We start from the raw sequence: 25,897 nt of genomic DNA on the forward strand, positions 1-25,897 counted from the left end.
TAATATTTCCATAAAATATCTCCTTCCATTTTTTTTTTTCGAGACAGGGTCTCACTCTGTTGCCCAGGCTGGAGTGCAGTGGCACAGTCTCTGCTCACTGCAACCTCTGCCTCCTGGGTTCAAATGATTCTCCTGCCTCAGCCTCCCCAGTGGCTGAGATTACAGGCAAGCACCACCAAGCCCGGCTAATTTTTTTTCTATTTTTAGTGGAGACAGGGTTTCATCATGTTGGCCAGGCTGGCCTCAAACTCCTGACCTCAGGTGATCTGCCCGCCTCAGCCTCCCAAAATGCTGGGTTTACAGACGTGAGCCACCGCGCCCAGCCTCCTTCCATTATTTTTGTGCATTGATTTTTTTTTTTAAAGAAAGCTAGAAAACCTTGAGTTAAGATTTTTAATTTACAGGTTGCATTAAAGTATTAAATCCTTTGGTTTGAGTTTTCTTACAAAACCATACTCATATGAGATAGGAGGGAAAAAGTTATCACTTTCTGTAGTTAGGTGATAAATAAGAATACAGATGGGGAGGGGAAACATAGTTGCATTATTTTTGTGTATGTATTTTCTTTTTCTTTTCTTTTCTTTTTTTTTTTTTTGAGACGGAGTCTCGCTCTGTCACCCAGGCTGGAGTGCAGTGGCGTCATCTTGGCTCACTGCAAGCTCCGCCTCCCGGGTTCATGCCATTCTCCTGCCTCAGCCTCCTGTGTAGCTGGGACTACAGGCGCCCGCCACCATGCCTGGCTAATTTTTTGTATTTTTAGTAGAGACGGGGTTTCACCATGTTAGCCAGGATGGTCTCCATCTCCTGACCTCATGATCCGCCCACCTCAGCCTCCGAAAGTGCTGGGATTACAGGCATGAGCCACCACGCCTGGCGTATTTTCTTAACTAGTTAACTTTAATCAGCCTTTATATACATTTAGTGTTTAATATACTAACCACAAATGAGTTGGGTTTGACCCATTCTCAAGGAAGATTGGTAAGCACATATGTGTTTCATTTTTGCCCATTAATCTTTCTTCAGTTCACATTCCCTCTGTTTAATATATTTGCTAAATTTAGGCAACTGCTGTTTTAGATAGAGTAATTCTGTGTTGCTTTATTTATTTTTTATTTTTTATTTTTTTTGAGACAGAGTCTCGCTCTGTCATCCAGGCTGGAGTGCAGTGGCGCAATCTCAGCTCACTGCAACCTCTGCCTCCCAGGTTCAAGCGATTCTCTTGTCTCAGCTTCCCAAGTAGCTGAGATTACAGGTGTGTGCTACCATGCCCAGCTAATTTTTATATTTTTAGTAGAGACGGGGTTTCACCATGTTGGCCAGGTTGGTTTCGAGCTCCTAACCTCAAGTGATCCACCTGCTTCAGCCTCCCAAAGTGTTGGGATTACAGGCATGAGCCACCACACCTGGCCCTGTGTTGCTTTAATTTGGCATGTCTTTGAGCTCTACTTTAGTGTCTACTAATTTCATGTTATGTTATTTGAACTTGTGTGTGTATATATGTAAAATATATTATTAAGTCTTATTGTTTTAAAAGTTTTCTGGTTATGATCATTAGTTTATGATTTGGTATACTCTGGTTTTTAATAGTTTAAATGTCATTTTTATGGAATATAAAATAAACAGCATAGTTTTGGGCTAGGTTCTACATACAATACTAATTTATTGCAAAAATCAACATCTACATTGTCACTATCTAATTACAGGATGTTGTGTCATTTAATTTTCTCTTTACCTTGCTACGTGGATGCCCTTTGAACTGTAAACATGTCACCCTAATCTTTGTTCATGAACATGCTTTCCTGTGCCATGAGACAGGAAAAGTATTTTTATTCATAATACTATGGGATTGCCTTCAGGGTCTTTGAATATTTTGTGATTTGTTGAGTTCTTTTGTTTGGTGGTTTTGTTTTAAACTGTTACACTTTTCATTTGCTAACTGAACTTCACAACTGTTTTAGTCCAAGACAGGCCTTCCACTTAGCACTTACTTCAGTGCAGTGAAACTTCGTTGGCTCCTTGACAATGTGAGAAAAGTTCAAAAGGCCGTTGAAGAAAAACGAGCTCTTTTTGGGACTATTGATTCATGGCTTATTTGGGTATGTTTAAATATAATGGATATATGGAGAATTTTTTCAGAAATTTTTTCTAGACTGCCTTGCCTATTGTTTCTACCAGCAGGTCAGACTTTTTAATTAGCAGCATTATGAAGAAAAACCACTCAAAAAGCAACAGGAGAACATTTCAGCTTCCATTCGAGAAGCATTTTTGCCTACTTCCTCTTTATTTTTTCTTGTCTTACTTCAGTGAAAATGAAGGATAATTACCAAAACTGTATCTAATATCTATTGTCTTTAGGATGAGTAATTTAGGTACCCTTTCCCTATTGTCTGTTATATACTCCTTTCCCACTAGCCATGTCTTAGACGAAATAACTATTTAGCAGGATAAAATACCTAGAGTACTTTTATCTTTTGCTTTCAACATTACATAACTGTCTCTTGTATAATCAAGCCATAATATGAAACTAAATCATAGTGGAAATTTCTATTTAGAATCTTTTTGCCTAAGCTGAATACACAGCAATCATCAACCTATGGCCAATCTTATTTGTACTATACTCACATATTCTTTCTCCCCACAGATAATTTTAAAACAAATGCCAGACATTTCATTTTATTTGTAAATATTTCAGTAAGTATGTAATGATCTTTTTTAACATTCAAGGGAATGTCAAGGAAATATTGTCCCCACTCTCACTTGACAGATCCACAGAGCAGGTCTTTCAGAACCCATATCAGAAAGAGGCACCTTCTTCACCTCTCCATGTGCTTGGCCAGGGCAGAATGTGCTTTGTGTTCATGGCCAGCCATTTTCACGTGTGTCAGTCACAGTTGAATGAGTACCTTTGACAATTGCATCGAACCAGAGTAAGGCAAGATGTGGAAACTGTGAGCTGCAGGAGACTCAAGGGAGCACATTTTGGCTATATCCCACTGGATGCTGTTTATTGACCTTTGTTCCTTTCCTACCTCTTATTGCTTCCATGTAAAGGAAAGCAGCAGTGCCTTCAGTTCAGGCATGTGGGTACACCTGAGAAAGAAAGTTTAAAACTCTCCTTTCAGGATATATGCTTAGGTGAGTGTAGATAGCATAATGCGAATTGTTATTTAAACAACAACAGCAACAACAAAAAAAACCAAAGAGATAACAACAACACACAATTCTCTAATAATCCTTATGAGGCAGATATTTCCATTTATTTCATCTCGCCGAATTTAATAAGACTCTGAGTTTTCTCAACATAATAGGATGAAAACAAAACCGATTTTTAATTTATCTATCAAGTAACTGGAATTGTGCTGATAAGGTGGCCACTAGCCACATTTGGCTATTGAGCACTTGAAACATGATCAAATTGAGGTTTGCTGTAAGCATGGAATATACACCAGATTTCAAAGACTTAGTACAGAAAAAAGAAGGTAAAAAAATGTAATGTTCCGTTCTTTTGCTTTATGTGCTCTGCTGATTATGACCCTTAACAATATGTAAATTAAATTGCCAATAAGTACAAATTTAACCTGATTTTTTTACTCTGCCTAGAGTTTGACAGGAGGAGTCAATGGAGGTGTCCACTGTACAGATGTAACAAATGCAAGTAGGACTATGCTTTTCAACATTCATTCTTTGGAATGGGATAAACAACTCTGCGAGTAAGTTCTGTTTTGCTCTAAATATAGTTTTCCCAATACACTACCTATTTATAACCGAAATCTTAATATTTTCAGATGTCAGTGGAGCACCAAAATTTAACTGTTGATATTTCAACTACAATATGCAAATCTATGTTGTGTGTTTTTTAAAGAGAGACTATTATTGCATTTATAATAAACAGGCCAAATTAATTATTCCTCATGGAAGTTTAGGTTCCTTTATAAAAGTACTTTGGTTTCTGTGTGCTTTCTAATTTTTATTGATTGGCTTGCATAAAGTTAGAATGTTAAATATCTAAGAATACAGCTATGTTCTGTTGGCTTACGTATTTATTGCTATCTAACTCCATGCTCAAAAACATCCATTTCTAATTGTTATTTATGCTTTTTGCATTTAAATACATATAAATGTTTCTAGATGTCTATTTAAAACAGTGTTAAATACCCAATCTTCTTGTTTTTCAGATTTTTTGGAATTCCAATGGAAATTCTTCCAAATGTCCGGAGTTCTTCTGAGATCTATGGCCTAATGGTAAAAAACAAACAAACAAACAAAAAACACACCAAAAAACAAAAAAAACCCCTAATAATTAAAGTTTTTTTATTACAAAACAACTTTACTATTCATAATTCAAAAGTCAACTGTGTTATGTTTTGTGACTTAAAAACTTTACAGTCCTTTTTATCAATGGATTTGCATTTATAAACTTTAATTGGTTTTTCTTTGAGTATTATTATTTTTAAAGAATTGATGGGATACTCTAACTTTAGATGTTGGCATGAGCCAATTTATTCTTTGAATCCAAATAACTGTTTAGTAGTTGTGGTGTCTGCTTTTAATTTAGCGGAGAGACTCTGCATATTTAGTAGTGTTCTTTTTCCCGTTGAATCTTTTTTATGGCCAAGCTATGTTATATATTAGATTCTTTGCCTGAGCAAAATTTAGCAAAGAAACTGAAAGCAAAGAGTCTGTTTCTGATTTGGGATTGCTAATTAAACTAGTTTCTGTAATGGACATTTTTACTTTTGATTTCACTGAAATCCAGTAAAGACATAGCTTCAGCAAAAGTGTGCCTAGCATCATTAAGAGTCTGTGGTTAAACATCAGGAATGAAAACCTCTAGGAGGATTTGCACTGGTGTTTGAGCACAAAAATCTGGAATTTATGATAAGACTCAGGAATAAGTCTGATAAATTACAAAAAGTATTGCTTAGACATTTCATGAAAGATATGAGAAACTTCACTTACAAAGTTAATAATAATATAGATGAACACTAAGTGCTCTGGATAAAGCTTGAGCAAGAATTTTTAACTCTTTTATTTATAATAAAGCTTTTTAAGGCAACATAGAATTTCTTAAGGGAGCCATAGTCACTGCTTATCTACAGTAAAAGTGCTTTGATCATTTCATAGCTGTCTGCAAACTGACTTGGGTCAGGGAAAAAGAAACGATGCTTGAGAAATAGTTTCACAGGATGGTTAGAAAAAAAACGTTGAACTGGCCTAGTTTTCTCTTGTATTTAAAATATTATGCTTCTATCCTTCTTTTTCCCCCTTGCTGACTATAGAAAATCTCTCATAGCGTGGTGAGTAGGTTGCCCGCCAATTATGTACCCATTCATTTGGAAAAGATACAGTGCACTTCCATTTATTTTTAGACAAGCAGAAGTCCATTTACTAAACATATATATCTAGAATTTCCGTGACCTTCCAAATTATTATAAGCTCTAGTCAGATTTTAATTTTTAAAAAAACTTAATCTTGTTTGTTTTTAAAGAGTAATGTTCTAAAATAAAAGACTAAGGTAGTTTCCTGGAATGAGAGATTCTGATATTCTCATAAAGTACAACTGTGATGTTCTTTGGGCTTTACCATAATAGGGCAATTAGATAGATACAGTTTGAAATGTCTATTTTAAATGATATATTGACCACCTTTCCAGACCAGTTAGTTGGAAATGCACTGTTACTTTTTCTGCATGCTTCATCAGGGATGCTCCAGGAGGAGCATCAGAGGTCCCTCCCTCTGAAGAAAAAAGAGCACTTTACATGCCTGAACACACATAGTAGATCCTGTTGATAGTTTGTTAATTTTGAAAGTATAAGCAAAGACTTCTTGTAATACTTAAATATATCAAGATATATAGCCTCTAGGTTTCCTATAGATTCACTTTAAGCCTTTTATGAAATTTACCCTTTACTTAATATCCAGGTTCAGATTTTCAAAGAAGATATACAGTAAATGAAAATAGCAGGTTTTGCTGGGCACGGTGGCTCACGCCTGTAATCCCAGCACTTTGGGAGGCCGATGCGGGTGGATCACGAGGTCAGGAGATCGAGACCATCCTGGCTAACATGGTGAAACCCCGTCTCTACTAAAAATACAAAAAAATTAGCCGGGCATGGTAGCGGGTGCCTGTAATCCCAGCTACTTGGGAGGCCGAGGCAGGAGAATGGCGTGAACCTGGGAGGCGGAGCTTGCAGTGAGCCGAGATCGCGCCACTGCACTCCAGCCTGGGCGAGAGGGAGACTCCGTCTCAAAAAAAAAAAAAAAAAATTAGCCGGGTGTGGTGGCACATGCCTGTATTCCCAGCTACTCGGGAGGCTGAGGCAGGAGAATCACTTGAACCCAGGAGGCGGAGGTTGTGGTGAGCCGAGATGGTGCCATTGCACGCCAGCCTGGGCAACAAGAGTGAAACTCCATCTCAAAAAAAAAAAAGAAGAAGAAAAGAAAATAGCAAGTTTTGAATTAACCAGAAAACAAGAAAGAAATAAAATGATACCAGCTATCTAGAGGACATTTTCTATTTTGTAAAGGGTTTCTACATTTATGCTATTATTTCTTCATTATCATAGCTATGTGAGGTGAATTCTATTCTTGCCCTCACTTTAACAGACGGGATATCTAAAGCTCCCAGAGCCTGGGAGACTTGCTCATACATGGCAGACCAAGGAGTCAGGTCCAAAGCTTTAGTTTGGTGCTCATCCTAGTACATCACCCCTACTTCAGGGATTTTATATATATATATATGTTATATATATACATGTTATATATATATAACACGTTATATATATAAATGTTATATATACATGTTATATATATAACATGTTATATATATATATATACACACATACGTTTTTTATATATATATATACACACACACTTTTTTTTTTTTTTTGAGACGGAGGCTCACTCTGTCACCCAGGCTGGAGTGCAATGGCACGATCTTGGCTCACTGCAACCCCGCCTCCTGGGTTCAAGTGATTCTTCCACCTCAGCCTCCTGAGTAGCTGGGATTACAGGTACCCGCCATCATGCCCGGCTAATTTTGGTATTTTTGTGGAGATGGGGTTTCACCATGTTGGCCAGGCTGGTCTTCAAGTCCTGACCTCAGGTGATCCTCCCACCTCGGCCTCCCAAAGTGCTGGGATTACAGGCAGGAGGCACAGTGCCCGGCTGGGGATCCTATTTCTTAGTTCTCCTAATTCCTTAATATCATTAAATATTGCCTTGAGTTAATGTGTCTTTTTTTAAAATTAAGGTTGTCAAGTCTACAATCAGCCACTTAAATCTCATTTTTCTTCCTAAAATGCTGGCCATCATGATCAAAATAAAAACCAGTATTTATGACATAAATTAACTGTTGCTTATCTAAATTTGAAGAAAGATGTTTGCTATGAACAAATAATATACAATACCTGAACACTCTTGTGTTTAGAGCAGCTTGAGTAGAAAGAAAAGTTGCTAAAATATGGCCTTGCAAAATAAATGTGTTTCATACTGGTTTGATAGCTATTGGAAGAATATATTAGTCATTTCTTAATAATGGCAATAATAGCAAAGTACTAATGAACTTGAGCAATCACGTAGCCCAATCTCCATTTTGTAGAGAAATAATGTGATGTATTGAGAGATTTCAACAGCCTGCTAGTAGATTAATACTAACTAACTAACCAAGAGTAGAGCCCTCATTTACTGGCTCCCAGTCTAACGTTTTATGTTCATTCTCCAGTGCCACATCTCTTCCTGTCATTCTAGGAATACTTGTAGTATCTGTCTCTTTATCATTCATTTAGTTGAAATGCTTTCTTTGTCTTGTCTGCCCACATCCTCTGGCACATTGCTACTTGTGTTCACTCTTGTTGCAGCTATGTTAGTAGAGCCAAAATTTTGTGACTATTCATAATCCTTTTTTAAAATTTTATTAGAAAGCTGGGGCCTTGGAAGGTGTGCCAATATCTGGGGTAAGTTTCATCACCAAGTGTCTCCCCATCCCCACCCTTCCCCATGTTATGGCTTTCCTCCTCTTAGTTCATCAGTGTGCCTCTTTTTAAACTAGGGAAAACAAGTAAAAGTTGCAAAATTGGCTAATTCTTGTTCTTACATGTCATACTGTGGGCCATTGAGAATCTTTTGAATAAATTAATTTTAACTCTCCCTTCCCATACCTATTATCTTACATATTAACAAATGGTATTAACAAATGGGGAAAATGGCCAAATGGAGAAAATGCAAGGAAATAGACAGTTCATTCTTTGATAAATAAAAAATGAAAAATAAATCCTATGGCTCTTCTAAAAAGAAAATTAATACTATTGTATTAGTCAGTGTTCTTTATTGTCATTTATACTTTCAGTGTTTAGGGGACCAGTCTGCTGCATTGGTGGGACAAATGTGCTTCCAGATTGGACAAGCCAAAAATACGTGAGTTTAAGAAACAGACTTAAAAACCAATGCTGTTTTGTTTTTTCTACTTGGTGCTTTGAGTAAGGAAAAGCTTTTGAAGTTCATCCAGGATGAAAATCAATAGCTTAATAGCTCCAATATGCATATATACACTTTTTACCATTTTTGTATATCTTTAAATAAAATACAAAATGCCATATATATGCACACTGATGAAGCTTATAAAGACCTAAATTTGTAGGCTGAGCGCGGTGGCTCACGCCTGTAATCCCAGCACTTTGAGTGGCCGAGACAGGTGGATCACCTGAGGCCGGGAGTTAGAGACCAGCCTGACCAACATGGAGAAACCCCGTCTCTACTAAAAGTACAAAATTAGCCGGGCGTGTTGGTGCATGCCTGTAATCCCAGCTACTTGGGAAGCTGAGGCAGGAGAATCGCTTGAACCCGGGAGGTGGAGGTTGCGGTGAGCCGAGATCACGCCATTGTACGCCAGCCTGGGCAACAAGAGTGAAGCTCTGTCTCAAAAACAAACAAATAAACAAAACCTTAATTTGTAAAATTCTTTACCTTTTATATCCTAAAAACTAAATTTTGGTTCAAAGTATTCTTGCCTTTTTGGGGAGATTGGTGGGGTGGTGAGAGGGGTGGGAAGAAGTGAGGAAGAGCTGTAATATATAGTTTTTGGCATATTAAGTCTTTCTCACTAACTGTAAAGTTATATTTTTGTGGGATTTTCAAGGTTATTTTCCTGGCATTGTGCTTTCTCTCCATTATCTGAAGTTTCGCCTTTGACAAGAAGCAGAAAGAATGATAGAAGTAGAGATTTGGTATATTTTTCTCTCAATCTCATCTTCTTACTACTCACACATGCAGAATCTGGAACAAGCCCCATATCTAAGAGTAATAAGAAGATGACTCCCACTTTAGGATAAGAAAATGGATACTCAAGGAGCTTGCCTAAGGTCATAGCCTTGACACAAAAGCAGAACCAGATCTCAAGGCCATGCCTTCTGAGTCTGAATCTGGCACTCTTTCTTTCTGTTCCACCAATCACTATACTTATTTGAAGGTAATCTTTTTATTTATTTATTTATTTTTACTTTTTATTTTTATTTATTTATTTTTTTGAGATGGAGTTTCATTCTTCTTGCCCAGGCTGGAGTGCAATGGCGCGATCTCGGCTCACTGCAACCTCCGCCTCCCAAGTTCAAGCGATTCTCCTGCCTTAGCCTCCCGAGTAGCTGGGATTACAGGCATGCGCCACCACGCCCAGCTAATTTTGTATTTTTAGTAGAGACGGAGTTTCTCCATGTTGGTCAGGCTGGTCTCAAACTCCTGACCTCAGGTGATCTGCCCGCCTTGGCCTCCCAAAGTGCTGGGATTACAGGCGTGAGCCACCACTCCTGGCCTAGGTAATCTTTTAAATATTAAAAAATCTACCTGCCAATTATACGTATTCATGAACAAAATTAAATATGCCTCAAAAGCTGAATTAATACTGACAATTATAACACAAGCTTAGCCAATGGCTATTGTGTTACCTATAATGTTTCATGTGCTTTAAACACATGATATCATTTAATCCACATATAGATCCTATTATTCCCATTTTATAGATCAAGAAACTGAGAATTAAAGAAAAAAATTTATGCAACAGCAAACAACTAGTAAGTGGGAGATGCAATATTTGCACCCAGATCCATGTCATTCCTTAGCCAGGGTTCTTAACCTGTGTACTGTACTACCTCCTGTATGGAAAAGATTTCCATATAACTGGCAAGAGGCTACATTTAATTGTTATTTTCTTGAGGATTTCCTAATTATCTCATCGATTTTAACTTCAGTGGTTAAGTTCTTCCTTTGTGAATAATGGAATGTGTAACATTTCTAGATTAAACGTTCTTGTAGTCTAGCAGGGTCAGTGGCTCTCATGCAAGAGTGTGACATTATTTGTGTGAGAGTTTTTTGAGGAGGAGGGATGTGGGAATTCTTTGCAGGTCATGGTAATCTGAGGTTCCATGACCAAGAGCATCTGAGTCAACCTGAGTCTGGAAACATTCTTGGAATCTGGGTTCCAGGCAGCTGGAATCAAGTGCCATGAGAAACTTTGAAGCAAAGCTGTTGGGTTTCAATGGGAGGATAGAAAAGTCACAAAAGATTATCTTAGTAATGAGATGCTTTGAAAAATGAGCAGTATTGGAGGGTACAGGGAACATTGAACAAAGATACGTATGGGGAAATAGAAGACTTTGTTTAGAGAATGTAGAGAACATTAGAGTAGGGAAGTGACAAAAAATATAAAGCTAGGATCATGTTGTGAAGCCCTATATTTCAGGCTAAGGAGCTTTTCTTGATAGGCAATAGGAAACTTTTGAAGGTTTATAAGCTGGTGTTCAGAGATGACTGGAGTTGTCAGTAGCAGTCTTGGGTGAAAATGAGGAAAGACTAGAGGCCAAGATGCCATGGTGGAAGCCACCATAGTGTCCCGGTAATGAGCACATGGGCTCAGAAGGATGGAGACAGAGAAGGAGGCCATGAGTGAATGTGCATGGCACTGCAGAGGAGAAAGGGAGGGGAAGTAGGTATGTCATCTAGGTACCTGGACCCTGTGGTTAGGCTTAGCCAAAGTAAGGAAAGGGTCTGAGTGGAAGAATTTCTGTTCAGAGCGTGTTTGTGGTGCTGGCAGGCTGTATGTTGCACACATTTGGAAATGTGGAATAAGTTCAGTATAAAAATAGAAATTTTTGGCCAGGCACAGTGGCTCATACCTGTAATGCCAGCACTTTGGGAGGCCAAGGCAGGTGGATCACTTGAGGTCAGGAGTTTGAGACCAGTCTGGCCATCATGGCAGAACCCTGTCTCTACTACAAATATAAAAATTAGCTGGGTGTGGTGGTGAGTGCTTGTAATCCCAGCTACTCAGAAGGCTGAGGCATGAAAATTGCTTGAACCTGGGAGGTGGAGGCTGCAGTGAGCCGAGATTGCATCACTGCACTCCAACCTGGGTGACAGAGTGAGACTGCCTCAAAAAAAAAAAAAGATGGAAATTTTAGAATTTCCCTAGATAGAGGGGATTTTGAAGCAACAGAAGTAGATGAAATTACCAAGAAAAAATATACAAGTAGAGGAGATATTTACACAAGTAGAAGTAGCAGGCACGGGGATGGAGAAGTCAGAAAAACAATGCAGTTATTCATTTTTTGTTATATATATATATATATATATTTATATATATGAGATAGTGTCTTGCTCTGTCACTTAGGCTGGAGTGCAGTAGTGAGATCCCAGCATACTGCAACCTTGACCTCCTGGGCTCAAGTGATCCTCCCCTCTCAGCCTCCTGAGTAGCTGATACTACAGGTGCATGCCACCACACTCAGCTAATTTTTAAATTTTTTGTAGAGACAGGGTCTTACTATATTGCCCAGGCTGTGTCAACTTCCTGGGCTCAAGCAATCCTCCTGCCTCAGCCTCCCAAACTACTGGGATTATAGGCATGAGCCACTGCACCTAGCCTGAAATTATTCATTAGTGTGGAAATCCAGGGTAGACATATTTATGAGGGAGGCATGGTCAGTAGCACAAAACATTACTAAGAGGTCATGGAGGCTGAGTACCAAGAATGGACCATTATACATAGAAATTACGTCTTCATTTGGTGACTTTTTTTTTTTTTTTGAGATGGAGTCTCGCTCTGTCACCAGGCTGGAGTGCAGTGGCATGATCTCAACTCACTGCAACCTCTGCCTCCCAGGTTCAAGCAGTTCTCCTGCCTCAGCCCCCCGAGTAGCTGGGACTACAGGCGCCCGCCACCACACCCAGCTAATTTTTGTATTTTTAGGAGAGACGGGGTTTCACCATGTTGGCCAGGATGGTCTTGATCTCTTGACCTCATGATCTGCCCACCTCAGCCTCCCAAAGTGCTGGGATTACAGGCGTGAGCCACCGCGCCCAGCCATTTTGTGACTTTCAAGAGTGAAGTTGTACTAGAATGCTCAAGATAGAAGCCTGGTTGCAAATGGTCAAAAGAGATGTAAGCAGGTAGGAAATCGAAGACATGTGCTTTGCAAAAATACAACCATCCAGGAATGGTGAGAGAAGGACATAGTTTGTGAGGTTAACAGGATTATGTAACATTTTGGGAATTTTGTTTGTAAGTTATGGTAAGACCAGAGAATGTTTCTTTGGAGTCTGAGCGGAGAACAGATGAAAGTTGTAAAATAAATGGGGGATAAGTGATGGGCAAGACCAAGTAAGAGGTTAGAGAGATTGGGATTGAAAATTTAGTTAATTTCTCCCAACCTCAGCAGGGAGAAAATGACAGTCAGCTCGGAATTCAATGAAAAGCCCATCTCTGTTTCAGAGTGGGGGAAGAAATTATGGATGATTCTAATTTTTCTTTCAGCTTAGCTGTATTTTCCAATTTTTCTAGAATGTAAAAATTATTTGAACATTAAATTTTATTTTTCTGAAAGAGCACCTGAGATAGCTGTCTCATTTGTCCAGTAGTGCTGACTGGGTGTGAGTTTTTTACCTCCCTCACAGCTTCCTCTGGGGTCAACCCCCCTGCCCCTATGCGCCATCTTCGTCACACCTCTCTGGGCTGCTCAGTCCTGATCTGATAGTCATGAAGGAGAGCAAGCAACGTTTACCTTTGTAGAAGTTAGAAAAGTGAGACATCTTTCTGCTATGTTTGAACACAGTACAGTGTTCTGTGAGTACAATGTACAATGAGGAAGGCGAGGTAGATCATGTAAATGCTGAAAGCTCCATATGTGCTTGATGACTGGGAAGAAAGAACAATAAAATTTAAGAGGAAAATACTTGCCTGTGTACTGCTTTAAAAGCTGTGGCCTAAGTATAGCAAAGAAGTCTCTTCATATTTGCTAATACTCATTAATTGCTTATTAAGTATACTCACTTAAGAATTCACTTTTATTAAGTACCTTGAGTCTTCTCATCAGTTTTGCACTAAGACGCGTACGCAACTATTCAGTATAGTGTTTATATGGATGCTAAATTGGTACAGATTTCTCCTTTAAAAAGCATGAAATAGATAATTAACTTCCATTTTTATGAATATTTATCACAGTAGATTAACTTGAAACATGTAACTTTTTCAGTGTGCGGCAATAAAACGGTGTAGTGATTTTGTGTTTTAGTTTGTAAATGTATTACCTGTACCTAGTGTTATTTGACAAGTATCTTTACAAAATTAGATATTAGTCCCATGCTCCTTGAATTTGTCACCTGCTCATCAAGCAGGCCAAGAATATATTTGGGTGAGAAGAGATAGACTATCCTAGGCTAATCCTTATGGTAACAATGGTACCTGGAAAAATGTCAGAAAACAATTTCCCTTGGTTTTGTGTTTGTTGCACAATCAAAATGCAGCTGATGGGATCTGTTGAGTTAGTGCTGACTGGTGGTAGCTTCTTCTGGGATCCTTCTGCCAGCTCCTGGACTGAGCACTGTCCCATCTTTCAGTTGCTGGAATGTCACCAGCACAGTTAGAACCCTGGTGGTGCAGGGCACAGCAGCAAGGCCCACGGGGAAGGAATGCCCAGCTTGGGCAGAGCCAAGCAAGGGTGACTGTAGCAACCTTGTTACCCCAAGCTTAACTGTTCCTCTGTGACCCTTACTGGTATCACTTTGGGCCAATTATCTGCCTGGCACATGTCAAAACTACCTATTAATGTCCAAGGGCCAGACTTGCTGCAGAATCCAAAGTTTATATTGATAAGGCTGCCACAAAATAAATTCAGTTCTTCTGTATCAGCCATGTTACATTCTGGCTCTGATTATCAAAGGTAGACCTTAAATTGCCTTCCGTTCCATGCCACTCTTGTCCTAGCTTTCCAACTACACCCTCCCACACTCTGTATCCAGCCTCCCCACCCTGCCAGAAGATAGTGGTGTTTCTCATTTTATGACTGTATTAATGATAGAGCTAAGCTGGCTGTCAGTCATGATGCTTCACTCCACATGGATTAGTAGTAACATAACTATGACAGAACTTAGAATTTGTTGTAATTCAGTGGTATTTTATAAACACAGCCCTGGCCTAGGACTGACTAAACACTAAATACTATATCTGCATTTTTCTATTAAGATTACACTGGCCAGGCACAGTGGCTTAAACGTCTGTAATCCCAGCACTTTGGGAGGCTGAGGTGGGTGGATCACGAGGTCAGGAGATCAAGGCCATCCTGACTAACACGGTGAAACCCCGTCTCTACTAAAAATAGAAAAAATTAGCTGGGCGTGGTGGCACATGCCTGTAGTCCCAGCTACTTGGGAGGCTGAGGCAGGAGAATCGCTTGAACTCGGGAGGCGGAGGTTGCAATGAGCCAAGATCGCGCCACTGCACTCCAGCCTGGTGACAGAGCAAGACTCCATCTCAAAAAAAAAAAAAAAAGATTGCACTAAGTACATTTTCTTCTAGGCTGATTTCTAAAACATTATTCCAGGAAGATATATGATTTTTGTTAACTTTAGGAACTTTTATAAAACTATAATGACTTTTTTGGACTAAATTATATGTCAGTTTTGATCATTTGTGTTATTAATGTTTCATTATTTGCTTTCAATAAAATTGTCTTACTATTCATTCTCCCTTCAACCATAGGTATGGAACAGGATGTTTCTTACTATGTAATACAGGCCATAAGGTTGGTTTTTTAAATTAAAAAATTGATTTAAAAGTCTAAGTTCATCTAAATAATGCTTGAACATAATTTACTATTAAATAACTTTTAGTCTTTAGCTTTTACTTAATCTTTATCAGGGTTTAGTTTAGAGCTCAATACAAAATTTGAATCGTTCTAATAAGAACCATTTTAGGCTCTTTGAATTTTATATGTGTGTTTTTAATTGTGTTGGTGGGAAATCTAGACTGAGACCTCATCAAATTCTTAATGCAAATCTAATTTGAAACAAGAAATAAACTTTTTATACAGCTTAAATGTGTTCTTAATTCTGATCGTTTTGACTGTAAAGATTTATTTTAAAAAATTGGTTTATTGATTGCATTATTTTGTACCTATGTTATTTTAACTTTAAAAAAAATGTTCTCATGTTATCTTTTCATTTTCCACTACTGAAATCTTTTTTTTTTCTTTCTTACAGTGTGTATTTTCTGATCATGGCCTTCTCACCACAGTGGCTTACAAACTTGGCAGAGACAAACCAGTATATTATGCTTTGGAAGTAAGTTCTTTTTAATCAATATGGATAATATGACAAACATTCAAAGCTAATAAAAATTACAGTGTTTTCTAACACTTTTCTGGTAAATCTTAATACAGAGGACTCAAAAAGTTCTGCTTTCTTGGCATTTGATTGAGTTGAAGGAACCTGAAACTGATCTGGGTGTCAGGACTCACAGGAGACCTTGATTAGATTGGTTCCTCAGTTCTTATGCCAATTAATCATGTCACCTTAGGCATATTACTTGACAGCTCTACAATGTAAGGTTTTTTTTTTTTTAATCTCTAAAGTTTAATCGGATTAACGTGCTCTCTAACATTTCTTTCATCTTGAAAATTATTTGATTTTATAAATAAAATGCTCCAGTGTTCCTAAGAGAACCCTGGGCACAAAAAGGCAGAACAACTCTCTTCACTTGTCTCCTCATAAAAATAAATTTTGTGTAACATTTTGATATAGAAAAGAAAGTGAGGAGATTTATGCCACTTATCACTGGAAACATTTGTTTCAAACATTTTTGTATGTTATAGTAGGAATATGCCAGCCTAAGCCTATAGGATATGGTAAGTTAGTGTTAGAAATATTTATTTATAAAGTCAAAGAAATAATATTCTTTTTGTAAAATTAGATACATTTCTTATAAGCATTTCTATATAATTAATTTTGAAATGGCTACCTTATAATGCACAAGTATACACTTGATCTGCAGACTCATTGAGGCTCATTTTTTGGAGTGCCTGATAATAATTTGGTCACAAGTTAAAGACTTCTAGTTAGAGTTAAAACATTTTATTAGTCATTATGCCTAGCACATGAAGAATATTAGTTTATTTCTATTTTTCTCCCTTCCCCAACCCATAAACACTATAATATTTCTCCCCAGCTCCTTTTCTATGGATGGAAGCATTTGTGAAAACTTAGTCTGTATATTAAATGTATCTTAACACTTCTCAGAACTTAAAATCCTACAAGCCCTCTCCCTCTCTACTTTCCCTCTGTGGAGAGTGCATAGCACAACACTAGGCACATAGAATATGCACTTGATAAGTGTTACCTATAATATAATAAGAATATGATTCTGCTTTTTTTCTTCTTGCATAGGAAACAATCAGTGCTTTAGAATATAGGTGCCTTAGACCTGGGACAGGCCTCAGGGACAGGGGTCACTCGGTCTTAACTCCCCTCCCAATGTGAAAAACCTTCTCCTGTCTCCTTTACCAGTAGCCATCCAACTTCTATCTGAAGACAGCACCCAAAGTTGCTTCTTAATAACACCTCTAGCATTGGACCTGCATTGGTTGTCAAAAGCGTTCCAAGATTAGAGGCTGCGGTCAGTTTCTCTGGGTCTTCCTCCTCCAGGGTAAACTGACCCAATGCCTTGATCTCACATGGTTTCTGGATGCTTTATAGTTCTGAGCTCCCTTCATTGGGTGCATTGCAATTCATGTCGTCCAGAATGGAATATAACATTCTACATCTAATCTGACCTGTACTCAATCAATAGGATGATTTGTGCCTCTCCTACCATAAGCACTACTTTTGCTCCTCTAGCCTGAGAGTTCATTAATTTAGACTAATATTTATTAAATTAATATTTATTAATTAAAATAATTAATATTAATTTAGACTTCATATTATTGGCCCTGGGAGCATATGCTAAAAAACCTAGCTCGTTTTCAAATGAATCATTGTCAAACCAAGTCTGCTCCGTTCTGTATTTGTGTAGTTTTTTTGTTAAATCTAAATTCAGGTCTTTGTTTCTTCCTGTTTAATTTCATAATAGTGATTTTAGCCTATTCCTATATAGTCTGAATTCGTTTTCACTCTTTACTGTTACTCTTTCAGTTTTGTCTCATCTAGAGATTTAACAAGTATATGCTTTATGATTTTGTTTCAATTTATGTAATGCTTTTAGATGCTTAGAATTGTAAAAGCTCAGAGAGACGCTAGATCATATGACAATATACCCTCCTATCCCCTTGTTTTACACGTGAGGAAACTGAGATTAGAAAAGTGAAATTGGAGTCCCTTGGCCAAGTAACTTTTGACAACAGTAAGTAGCAGATCCAGATGCTTGGACATCAAAGCCTTGATGCCTAGGCCACCCTGCTGTACCATTTCCTTCCTTGTAAGTCTGGAAGTTCTGGGCTCCAGTCTCCCAAGTCCAGTGTTGTTGTCACTGCATCTAGCTTATGTCCCTTCCTTCATCTGCTAACCTAGCGGTCTCAGCAACAACAACAACACACATACGCATACTAATATGTTAACGGTGTAGTTAGAATTTTTTTCTTTGTTTTCTTAATTTTTTTTTACAATGAACAAACATTTAAAAAAAATTAAATTAAACCAAACCAAAAAACAAGGGTGGGGAATAATGCTAGACTGGTAAAACTTTTTATCAGTAAACACATGCTAATTTCACTTGGTCATACTAATTCCTTTTTTTGTAAATGCTTACAAAGTATATATTTAATAATATTGTCTTTCATTTGATCAATTGTTGTTAGGCTTAGAAGTTGGAGATAGGAAAATTTTAGTCTTTATGCTCTTTAAAACCTAAAACTATAGCTACCCATCTTCAGTCTTTTAGTCTTTTTCCATTCTTCCTCTGCTGATTTGGGAGCAATAAGATACATTTCTATGTTTTTATTTTGGTGATTTTTTTTCTTTTGCGTATACCCTCAGATTTTTAAGATATTGTTTAACCATATATTTTTCTAAGAGTGTATGTCATTTTTTGGTATTTTTAATCTCCCGACCATGATAAGGAACTCTAATATTTTATTCTACCGCCTCCATCACCAATTGTGTTATTTTGTTTAAAGCTTTCATTTCCCCCATTTTGTTCAACATGTAATAATTACTGTTGTTTTCTTTGCAGTCCACAGTAAATCATATTTATTGACTTATTTTTCTTAGTTTGTGTCCAGTATCATTTCTTTGGTCTCACACCTTTTTTATTCCCACCTACTTTTTTCCTTTTTTTCTTCTTCTTTTTTTTTTTTTGCTGAGGGGCATCCTTCTATAGTTCTTTTAGTTTTAGTGTGGGATAGTAAGCCTATTCTTTTTAGGTTTGTCTTTGTTTTGCCCTCACTCTGAGGATGAGTATAAAAGCCTATATTAACAATTGTTTTTCCCACATCCCTTCTGGCCATTTTCGATGTTGATGAGACCTCTGCTGTCAATATGTGGTTCATTTGTAGATAATCTGGTTTATTGTCTGGGAGTTTCTAACATTATCTCTTTATCATTGATGTTCTGTAGTTTTACTATGATATGCCTGTGTTTGGATTTATTTTTATTTATCCTGTTAGGTACTTGGATCCAAGTCTGTCTTCAGATCTGGAAAGTTCTCAGCAATTATCTCTTCAAATATTGCTCCTCTACCATTACCTCCATCCTCTTCTGGAATTGCTATTGGATGAATATTGGAACCTTTCAACCCATCATCCATGTCTCTTAACTGCCCTTTTATATTTTTTTAATCTCTTTGTTTCTCTGTGCTGCGTCCCTGGTGAGTTTCTCAGTATCTACCTTCCATTTCCAAATCCTCTCTTTAAAACAAACAAGACAAATCATAAAAGCCTTTTTTGTATTGTGAAATATAAGACACATAGAGAAAAATGCATTAAATATCAATGTACAACTTGAAAAATTATTATAAAGGCTCATGTAACTTGTTCATAGAACGCCGCCAATCCCAAGAACCTCTATTTGCCCCACGATCACAACTTCCTCCCTCTCCCTGAGATAAACATCAGCCTGACTTTTATCATAATCACTTCCTTACTTTTCTTTGTAGTTCTAACACTTAAATGTGCAGCCCTGAACACCAGAGTTTAGTTTTGCATGTGTTTAATATTTGATATATTAAAAATATAAAAGAAAAGAGAGAGAGAGAGCATGTGCATGCATATCTGAGTCACTTAGTATGTATTTTTTTGTATTTTTTGATCTGGCTTCTTTCACTCAACATTATGTTTGTGAGATTCATCCACAGTATTATACATAGCTGTTTTTTTCATTGCTTCTTATTGCTATATGAAATTATTGAAGTTTAGTATTTATTCAGCTGTTGATGACATTCGAGTTGTTTTCAGTATTTGGCTATTATGAAAAATGCTGCTATGAACATTTTTGTATATGCCTCCTGATGTAAATGTATTCACCTTTCTGTAGGAGTAGAATTTCTAGGCCATAGATTATGTGTATCTTCACTTTGAGTAGATAGTGCAAACCATTTTTCACAGTAGATGTGTCAAGTTACACTCCTACCAGCAATATGGGGGGAATGCTAGTTTACTCATCCTCTCTATCTAGTCTAGAGTTTACCCCATCTAGTACATTTTTCATCTTATTTAATATTTTCATTTCTATAGTTTTTATTTGGTTATTTTTCACATCCACCTGATTTTGTTTCAGTTCTGTTTTTTTTTTGATTCTTAGTTTCATGTTTGTTTGTTTTTAAAATGGAAGTCATTTCCTAATTTATCTCCGAATACTTAAAACATACGTATTTTAAAATCTGTGTTAGGCCGGAATGAACTCTAGTCCAGCTATTAAGTTTGTTGGATTTCTTTTTTCTTTTCTTTTTTTTTTTTTGAGATGGAGTCTCGCTCTGTCGCCCAGGCTGGAATGCAGTGGCCTGATCTCGGCTCACTGCAAGCTCTGTCTCCCAGGTTCACGCCATTCTCCTGCCTCAGCCTCCCGAGTAGCTGGGACTACAGATGCCCACCACCATGCCCGGCTAATTTTTTGTATTTTTAGTAAAGACTGGAAATAACGAAGTTTCACCGTGTTAGCCAGGATGGTCTCGATCTCCTGACCTCGTGATCCGCCCGCCTCGGCCTCCCAAAGTGCTGGAATTACAGGCGTGAGCCACCGCGCCCGGCCTTGTTGGATTTCTTAATACAAGATTTCTTCGTATAGTTTAGAATTGTCACTTCCAGCCTTGTCTTCATTAAGCCATATAGCCTCAGTCAGCAAATACACAGTTGCTTGTTTTTCTAGCAACCCTACACAAGTAAGAGAGCGCCACCTAGCCCCTGGCTTCAAGCATTGAGCCTGATTCTATTCCCTGTCTTGCGCAAAACATTTTGGACCCCTTTCTTCTGGAGGAACCAGTTCCCAGCCACCACTCCTACTCCCTGACACATATAGAAAAATAAATCAGAAGCCTTCATGCTTGTGGCTTCAGTCCTGTTTGGTTATGTGTTTCCGTGTCTGTCCACATAGATGTTATTCTGTATTTGAGTCAGCATGTTGTTTCAGTTTTCTCTTTTATATCCTGTCTGTTATCCTCTGTGGTTAGAACAAAGGGGATTTTTGAAGTACAAACTCATTATTTCTGCTCATGTAAGCATCTGCATCTTCTTTTTCATCACCAAGAGAACTCTTTTTCTCTCCCTGAAGCCCCTGGCAGGTGATAGTAAGGCCTGACATTTTAATACCTCTAAATTCTCATTTTCATTATTTGTAAAAAGAAATAGGTGTTCATGATCCTTAAGTTGTTCTGTGACATTAAACTCATATTAAACTGGTTAAATTTGTCCCACCCTTTCTAGTTGGAAAATATTTCTCAGTAGTGGAAGAGACTGGAGCAAAATAGAGCCATTGAGTGGTTCTGCCTTCCCTCTGGCATCCTTGTTCCTCTTCTTTTTCCAAATACTGTTTCACAAAACAAAAATCCTTTTGGGAACTTTTAATATGAATATGAACCTGAGCTTACTTATGACTTGAGACTTCCATGTTCCGTGTTTTGTCACTAGAATATAGATTTCCTGAGGCCAGGGTACTTGTCTATCTTGTTTACCACTCTGTCCCAGCAGGCTGGCAGATAATACATACCCATTAAATATTGTTCAAATACCGAATCCTATGTTAGGCCATTTTTTTCTTTTTAAATATGAGCTTCAAAGAGGGTTCCCTATATTGCCTCACTGGTTTCTTTAAATATCTCTTCCCCTATCTTTTCTTTGTTATGGTTTAACGATTATAGCGTTAAGATTTCCTTTTTAGAGTTTTTCATCCTTCTTGAGCTAAATCCCTATTTTAGGTATAAACCTATGTAATAGATTATCTATTGCTGTGTAACAAGATTACCACAAACTTAAGTGGCTTAAAACAACACATTTATTGTTTCTCAGTTCCCATGGGTTCAGAATCCAGGCACAGCTTAGCTGGGTACCCTGCTTAGAGTCTCACAGGGCTGCAGTCAAGATGTTGACTGAGGCTCTGCTGTCATCTGAGGTTTAATCTGCTTCCAGGTTCATTCAGGTTATTGGCAAAATTCAGTTCCTTGTGGTTGTGGAACTGAGGACTTCAGTTTCTTGCTACCTGTCAGATGGAGGCCACCCTCAGCTCCTAGGGCTACCTGCAGTTCCCTGCTACCTGAGGGACCCCCAGTGGTCCTCTGCTTCCTTAAAGTCAGGAAGGGAGGGAATATCTCCAGCAAGACAGGCACAGTAAATCATGTAATGGAAGCACGTACACATCACCACACATATCCCATCACTTTTGACATGTACTGTTGGGTAGAAGAAAGTCACAGATACCACCACACTCAAGAGGCGAGGATTATGCAAGGGTATGCACATCAGGAGGCAGGGATCATGGGAGCCACCTTAATTAAAAGTCTATCTGCCACAAGCATATAAACATTGTTTATGAACTTTTATAATGTTCTTTCTTGAAAAGTATACTTTCTGAGCAATAAATGCTTTTAATTTTAGTTCCCCAACTTGTTACTGAAGTATTAATGAAATCTGTTACATTTCAAAAATAATGTTGCTCCAATTCAACTCTTCCCTTTCTCTATGCAATTAAAAATGCTATAGAGTTAGACACTGCATTTGTAATCTAATATATACAAATTAACTACATTATAAATCATATACGTACAGATACATAGCACTGTAGTATACACAAAACTGTGTTTGCTATGCCTGATGAATGATTGTAAGCAATTTAGGGTAATCTTTACTTTACCTGATTTTTCTCCATACTCACCAATTTTCACCCTAATTGCCTTGTAAGCTACAATTCTACTGCATCCTGAAATATCCTGCTTTATTTTTATACTGTTTGTGGCAGTGGCATTCATGTCAAGGAGCTTTTGAAGAAAAATGTATTTGCCTGCTATGACATTACATCAGATCTACTTGATTATTTTTAATTCAATCTTCCTATAGCCTGTTTATTAGCCTTTCACTTTCCAGGCTACCTGTCTAGTTTTAAAATAATTTATTCCTCTTGCCCTGTTATAATTTAATTTATTATTCTTTACACCCTCTCACTTTCATTGCATCTCCCTTAGTGTACAACTATTAAGCTTGCATGCATCTTTTCCAGGGAATCATAACCTAGAACAAGGGCTGATTCAAATTTGTAGATGATATACTAAAGTATTGGATCTTTATACTTAGGGTGTAATTTATGGTAACTTAACTGGTAACAAGTAGACAGTCACCTTCTTTTATCATTTTAGGTTTTGGCTGCTATACTCTTTTCCTGTCCAGCTTTGAAACATTATTACCATCTTCCATTTTATTTCCTGCCTCTGAATTCAGAAGACCACATGTCTTTTGTGAATTAGAGATGTCTCTCATTTTTATTTCTTTAAAAGCTATATCATACCATGTATTATATCCTGACAGCAAAATTATTTACTTTTTTCAGATAAGTGTTTTTATCTACCTTTTATTGTGTTATATTGAATCTAGTTTTTCAATCACAACAAAACACTTCTGTATATTCCTGATGACAGAACTTAAAACAGTTATCTCCTGGAGCCTTAACAGTGACTATGTATTTTTTTTCTTTTGTTTTAATCTAAATAACACTCTGATTCTCAACTAATTACCTCTAATCAAAACCTTGATTTTCCTTTTGCTAAAATCATATTGCTTTCTCTTAAAAATATGGTGTAAGCATGTAACATCCTATCTTTTTCAATGGAAATGAAGTATATCAGCATGTGGTTTCCTAGAGTATAAAGTCCCACCAGCTGTGCCACAAAATCACTTTACTAGACTCCTAGCACAGTGGCTTCTAAAAATTCGCAGTTTAACTGTACTTGCCTAAAACAATTATGTATGCATTTCTTGGTTAGATGCTATTTAAGGACAGTGTCTTTGAGAGTATAAGGAGGAGGGACACCTGTTTTTGTTTTTCTTTTTCAATTAGGTCTAGAATTATACTGCCCATGGCAGCCATGGCCACATGCATCTATTGAGCACTGGAAATGTGGCTAGTCTGAATTGAGATGTGCTGTAAGTGTAAAGTATATACCAGATTTCAAAGATAGTACCAAAAAAAATCTCAATAATTTAATATTGATTTTATGTTGACTTTTTTTTAATACATTGGGTTAAATAAAATATTCATTTTACCTTCCTTTTACCTTTTTAATGTGACAAAAATATAAATTACATATGTGACTCACTTTATATTTCTATTGGACAGCACTGGTCTAGAAACTCTTACATATTTACTAGTATTTGGCAGCTGCTATCTCTGAATTGTCTGTTTCCAAAGGAAATTTGAGAGTAAAGTTCTTAAATCTCTTTAAACCAAAATTTTACTTAGTTCTCTTGAATGATCCCACTAAGTACCTAAATATGTAAATGTGTCAAACTTAATACAACAACTTATTTTAGGCAGGGAATGAGCTGTGTTAGAGTCCCTTGTAAGGTATTTGTTGAATTGTTTTTGTCCCATTTTTAAAGCCTTGTCATATTTGCACAGCTATGCCAGATCTGTTCCTCAAATACTTCCTGTGGTTAAAAAGCCATTTTATATATGTAGTGATACAGAGTACTGTATGTATGTCTACATATATAAAAATGTATAAACAGAACAATTGTGGCATTCTGTAGCTTTGCAGTAACATAGTAACTTCTCATAGAAGCTATGAATGATGGAATATACCAGCATATTCATTCTCTAGTTTACTTACATTTTGACAACTGACAACAAGAAGGCATGACCATTTGTAATTCAGTTAATAGAACTGGGGACAGGTCCCTACATTTAATATTACCTGACGTTTGGTTTGGAGTGACTCTGTGGAAGTAATTTACATTAATAATCTATATGAATGAACTATCAGAGCTAAAAAAAATTTCTTGGTATTCCTAATGGTTTGTGCTGATACTTCTTTTTTTTTTTTTGCCTTCAGGATCTTTTTATAATAGCTTTATTGAGATATAGTTCATATTCCACACAATTTACCCTTTTCAAATATACAGTTCAATGGTTTATAGTAATACTATATTTACAGATTTTTACAACCATCGCCACAATCTAACTTTAGAACATTGTCACCACCCCAAAAAGAAACCCCATAACCACCCCCTATCCCCCAGCCCAGGCAACCACTAATCTACTTTCTGTCTCTATGGATTTGTCTGTTCTGGACATTTCATATGAATGGGATCGTACAATATATCGTCTTCTGTGCCTGGCTTCTTTCACTTTGCATAATGTTTTCAATGCTCATCCATGTTGTAGCATGTATTAAGACATCATTCCTTTTCATAGTCCAATAATACTCCATTGTGTAGACATACTGCGTTTTATCTATTCATCAGTCAGTGATATTTGGCTGATACTTTTTTAACATTAAAGAAATTAATGAAGTCAATATTTACATTTAGTAAGAACCTTCACATATATTCTCATATTGAGCCTCACAGTAATTTGTTTAGGTAAGTGTTGTCATAGTCATCATTTTATAGGTGAAGAAATGGAGGCTCAGAAAGCCTAAGTAACTTAGGCAAGTTACTTAGATGAACTTGCTAAGATTAACTTACTAAGTTACTTAGATTAGTTACTAAGATTACACAGCAATTAAGTACTAGAACTGGGACTCAAAGCCAGTTTATCCAACTCTGAAATATGTTTTTATTGTTATTGCCACAGCTCTAGGTGATTTTGTTTTAAAGAAAAATTACTTACTAGCTAGCTTCTTTGCTTTTTGTTTTCTTGATTGACTATACTGTTAGATATGGGAAACAGACTTGAAAAAACTTTTAACGTGGCCTCTCCCAATAATTTTATGAACAATATGGCAATATATTTCTAAGTGATAACATACCTCAGTAGCTTAGCAACAGACAGAAAATTGTTCAAGAAGCAAACTGATCAAAGATCAATGTCCACCTATGGGGACAAATCCAAGGGTGTGCTGGAAAGCTCACTTCTTTTCCTCATCCCGTGAAAAACTTTTATTAGTGACTTAGATAAAACTATGTTTGTATTAGAAGACCTAGTTTATCATATTTGTCGGAGT

General features: G+C 37.1%; 1 protein-coding gene across 8 annotated transcripts in view; it reads left to right on the forward strand.

Annotated features, from left to right (window-relative positions):
- GK (glycerol kinase) overlaps window positions 1-25,897 on the forward strand; it is a 77,067-nt gene that overhangs the window by 38,993 nt on the left and 12,177 nt on the right. For 4 of the 8 annotated variants that reach the window (XM_034949424.1, XM_034949428.1, XM_034949427.1 and 1 more), the window contains 8 exons: window positions 1,959-2,096; window positions 3,601-3,710; window positions 4,176-4,242; window positions 5,280-5,297; window positions 7,920-7,955; window positions 8,348-8,415; window positions 15,026-15,068; window positions 15,526-15,606. In XM_034949424.1, the coding sequence (XP_034805315.1) occupies window positions 1,959-2,096; window positions 3,601-3,710; window positions 4,176-4,242; window positions 5,280-5,297; window positions 7,920-7,955; window positions 8,348-8,415; window positions 15,026-15,068; window positions 15,526-15,606 (561 nt within the window). The remainder of the gene's footprint in view (window positions 1-1,958; window positions 2,097-3,600; window positions 3,711-4,175; window positions 4,243-5,279; window positions 5,298-7,919; window positions 7,956-8,347; window positions 8,416-15,025; window positions 15,069-15,525; window positions 15,607-25,897) is intronic. The other 4 variants (XM_057301057.1, XM_034949429.2, XM_034949430.1 and 1 more) reach the window with 2 other exon arrangements.

The sequence above is a fragment of the Pan paniscus genome, chromosome X (genome assembly GCF_029289425.2).
Source record: "Pan paniscus chromosome X, NHGRI_mPanPan1-v2.0_pri, whole genome shotgun sequence".
NCBI lineage: Eukaryota > Metazoa > Chordata > Mammalia > Primates > Hominidae > Pan > Pan paniscus.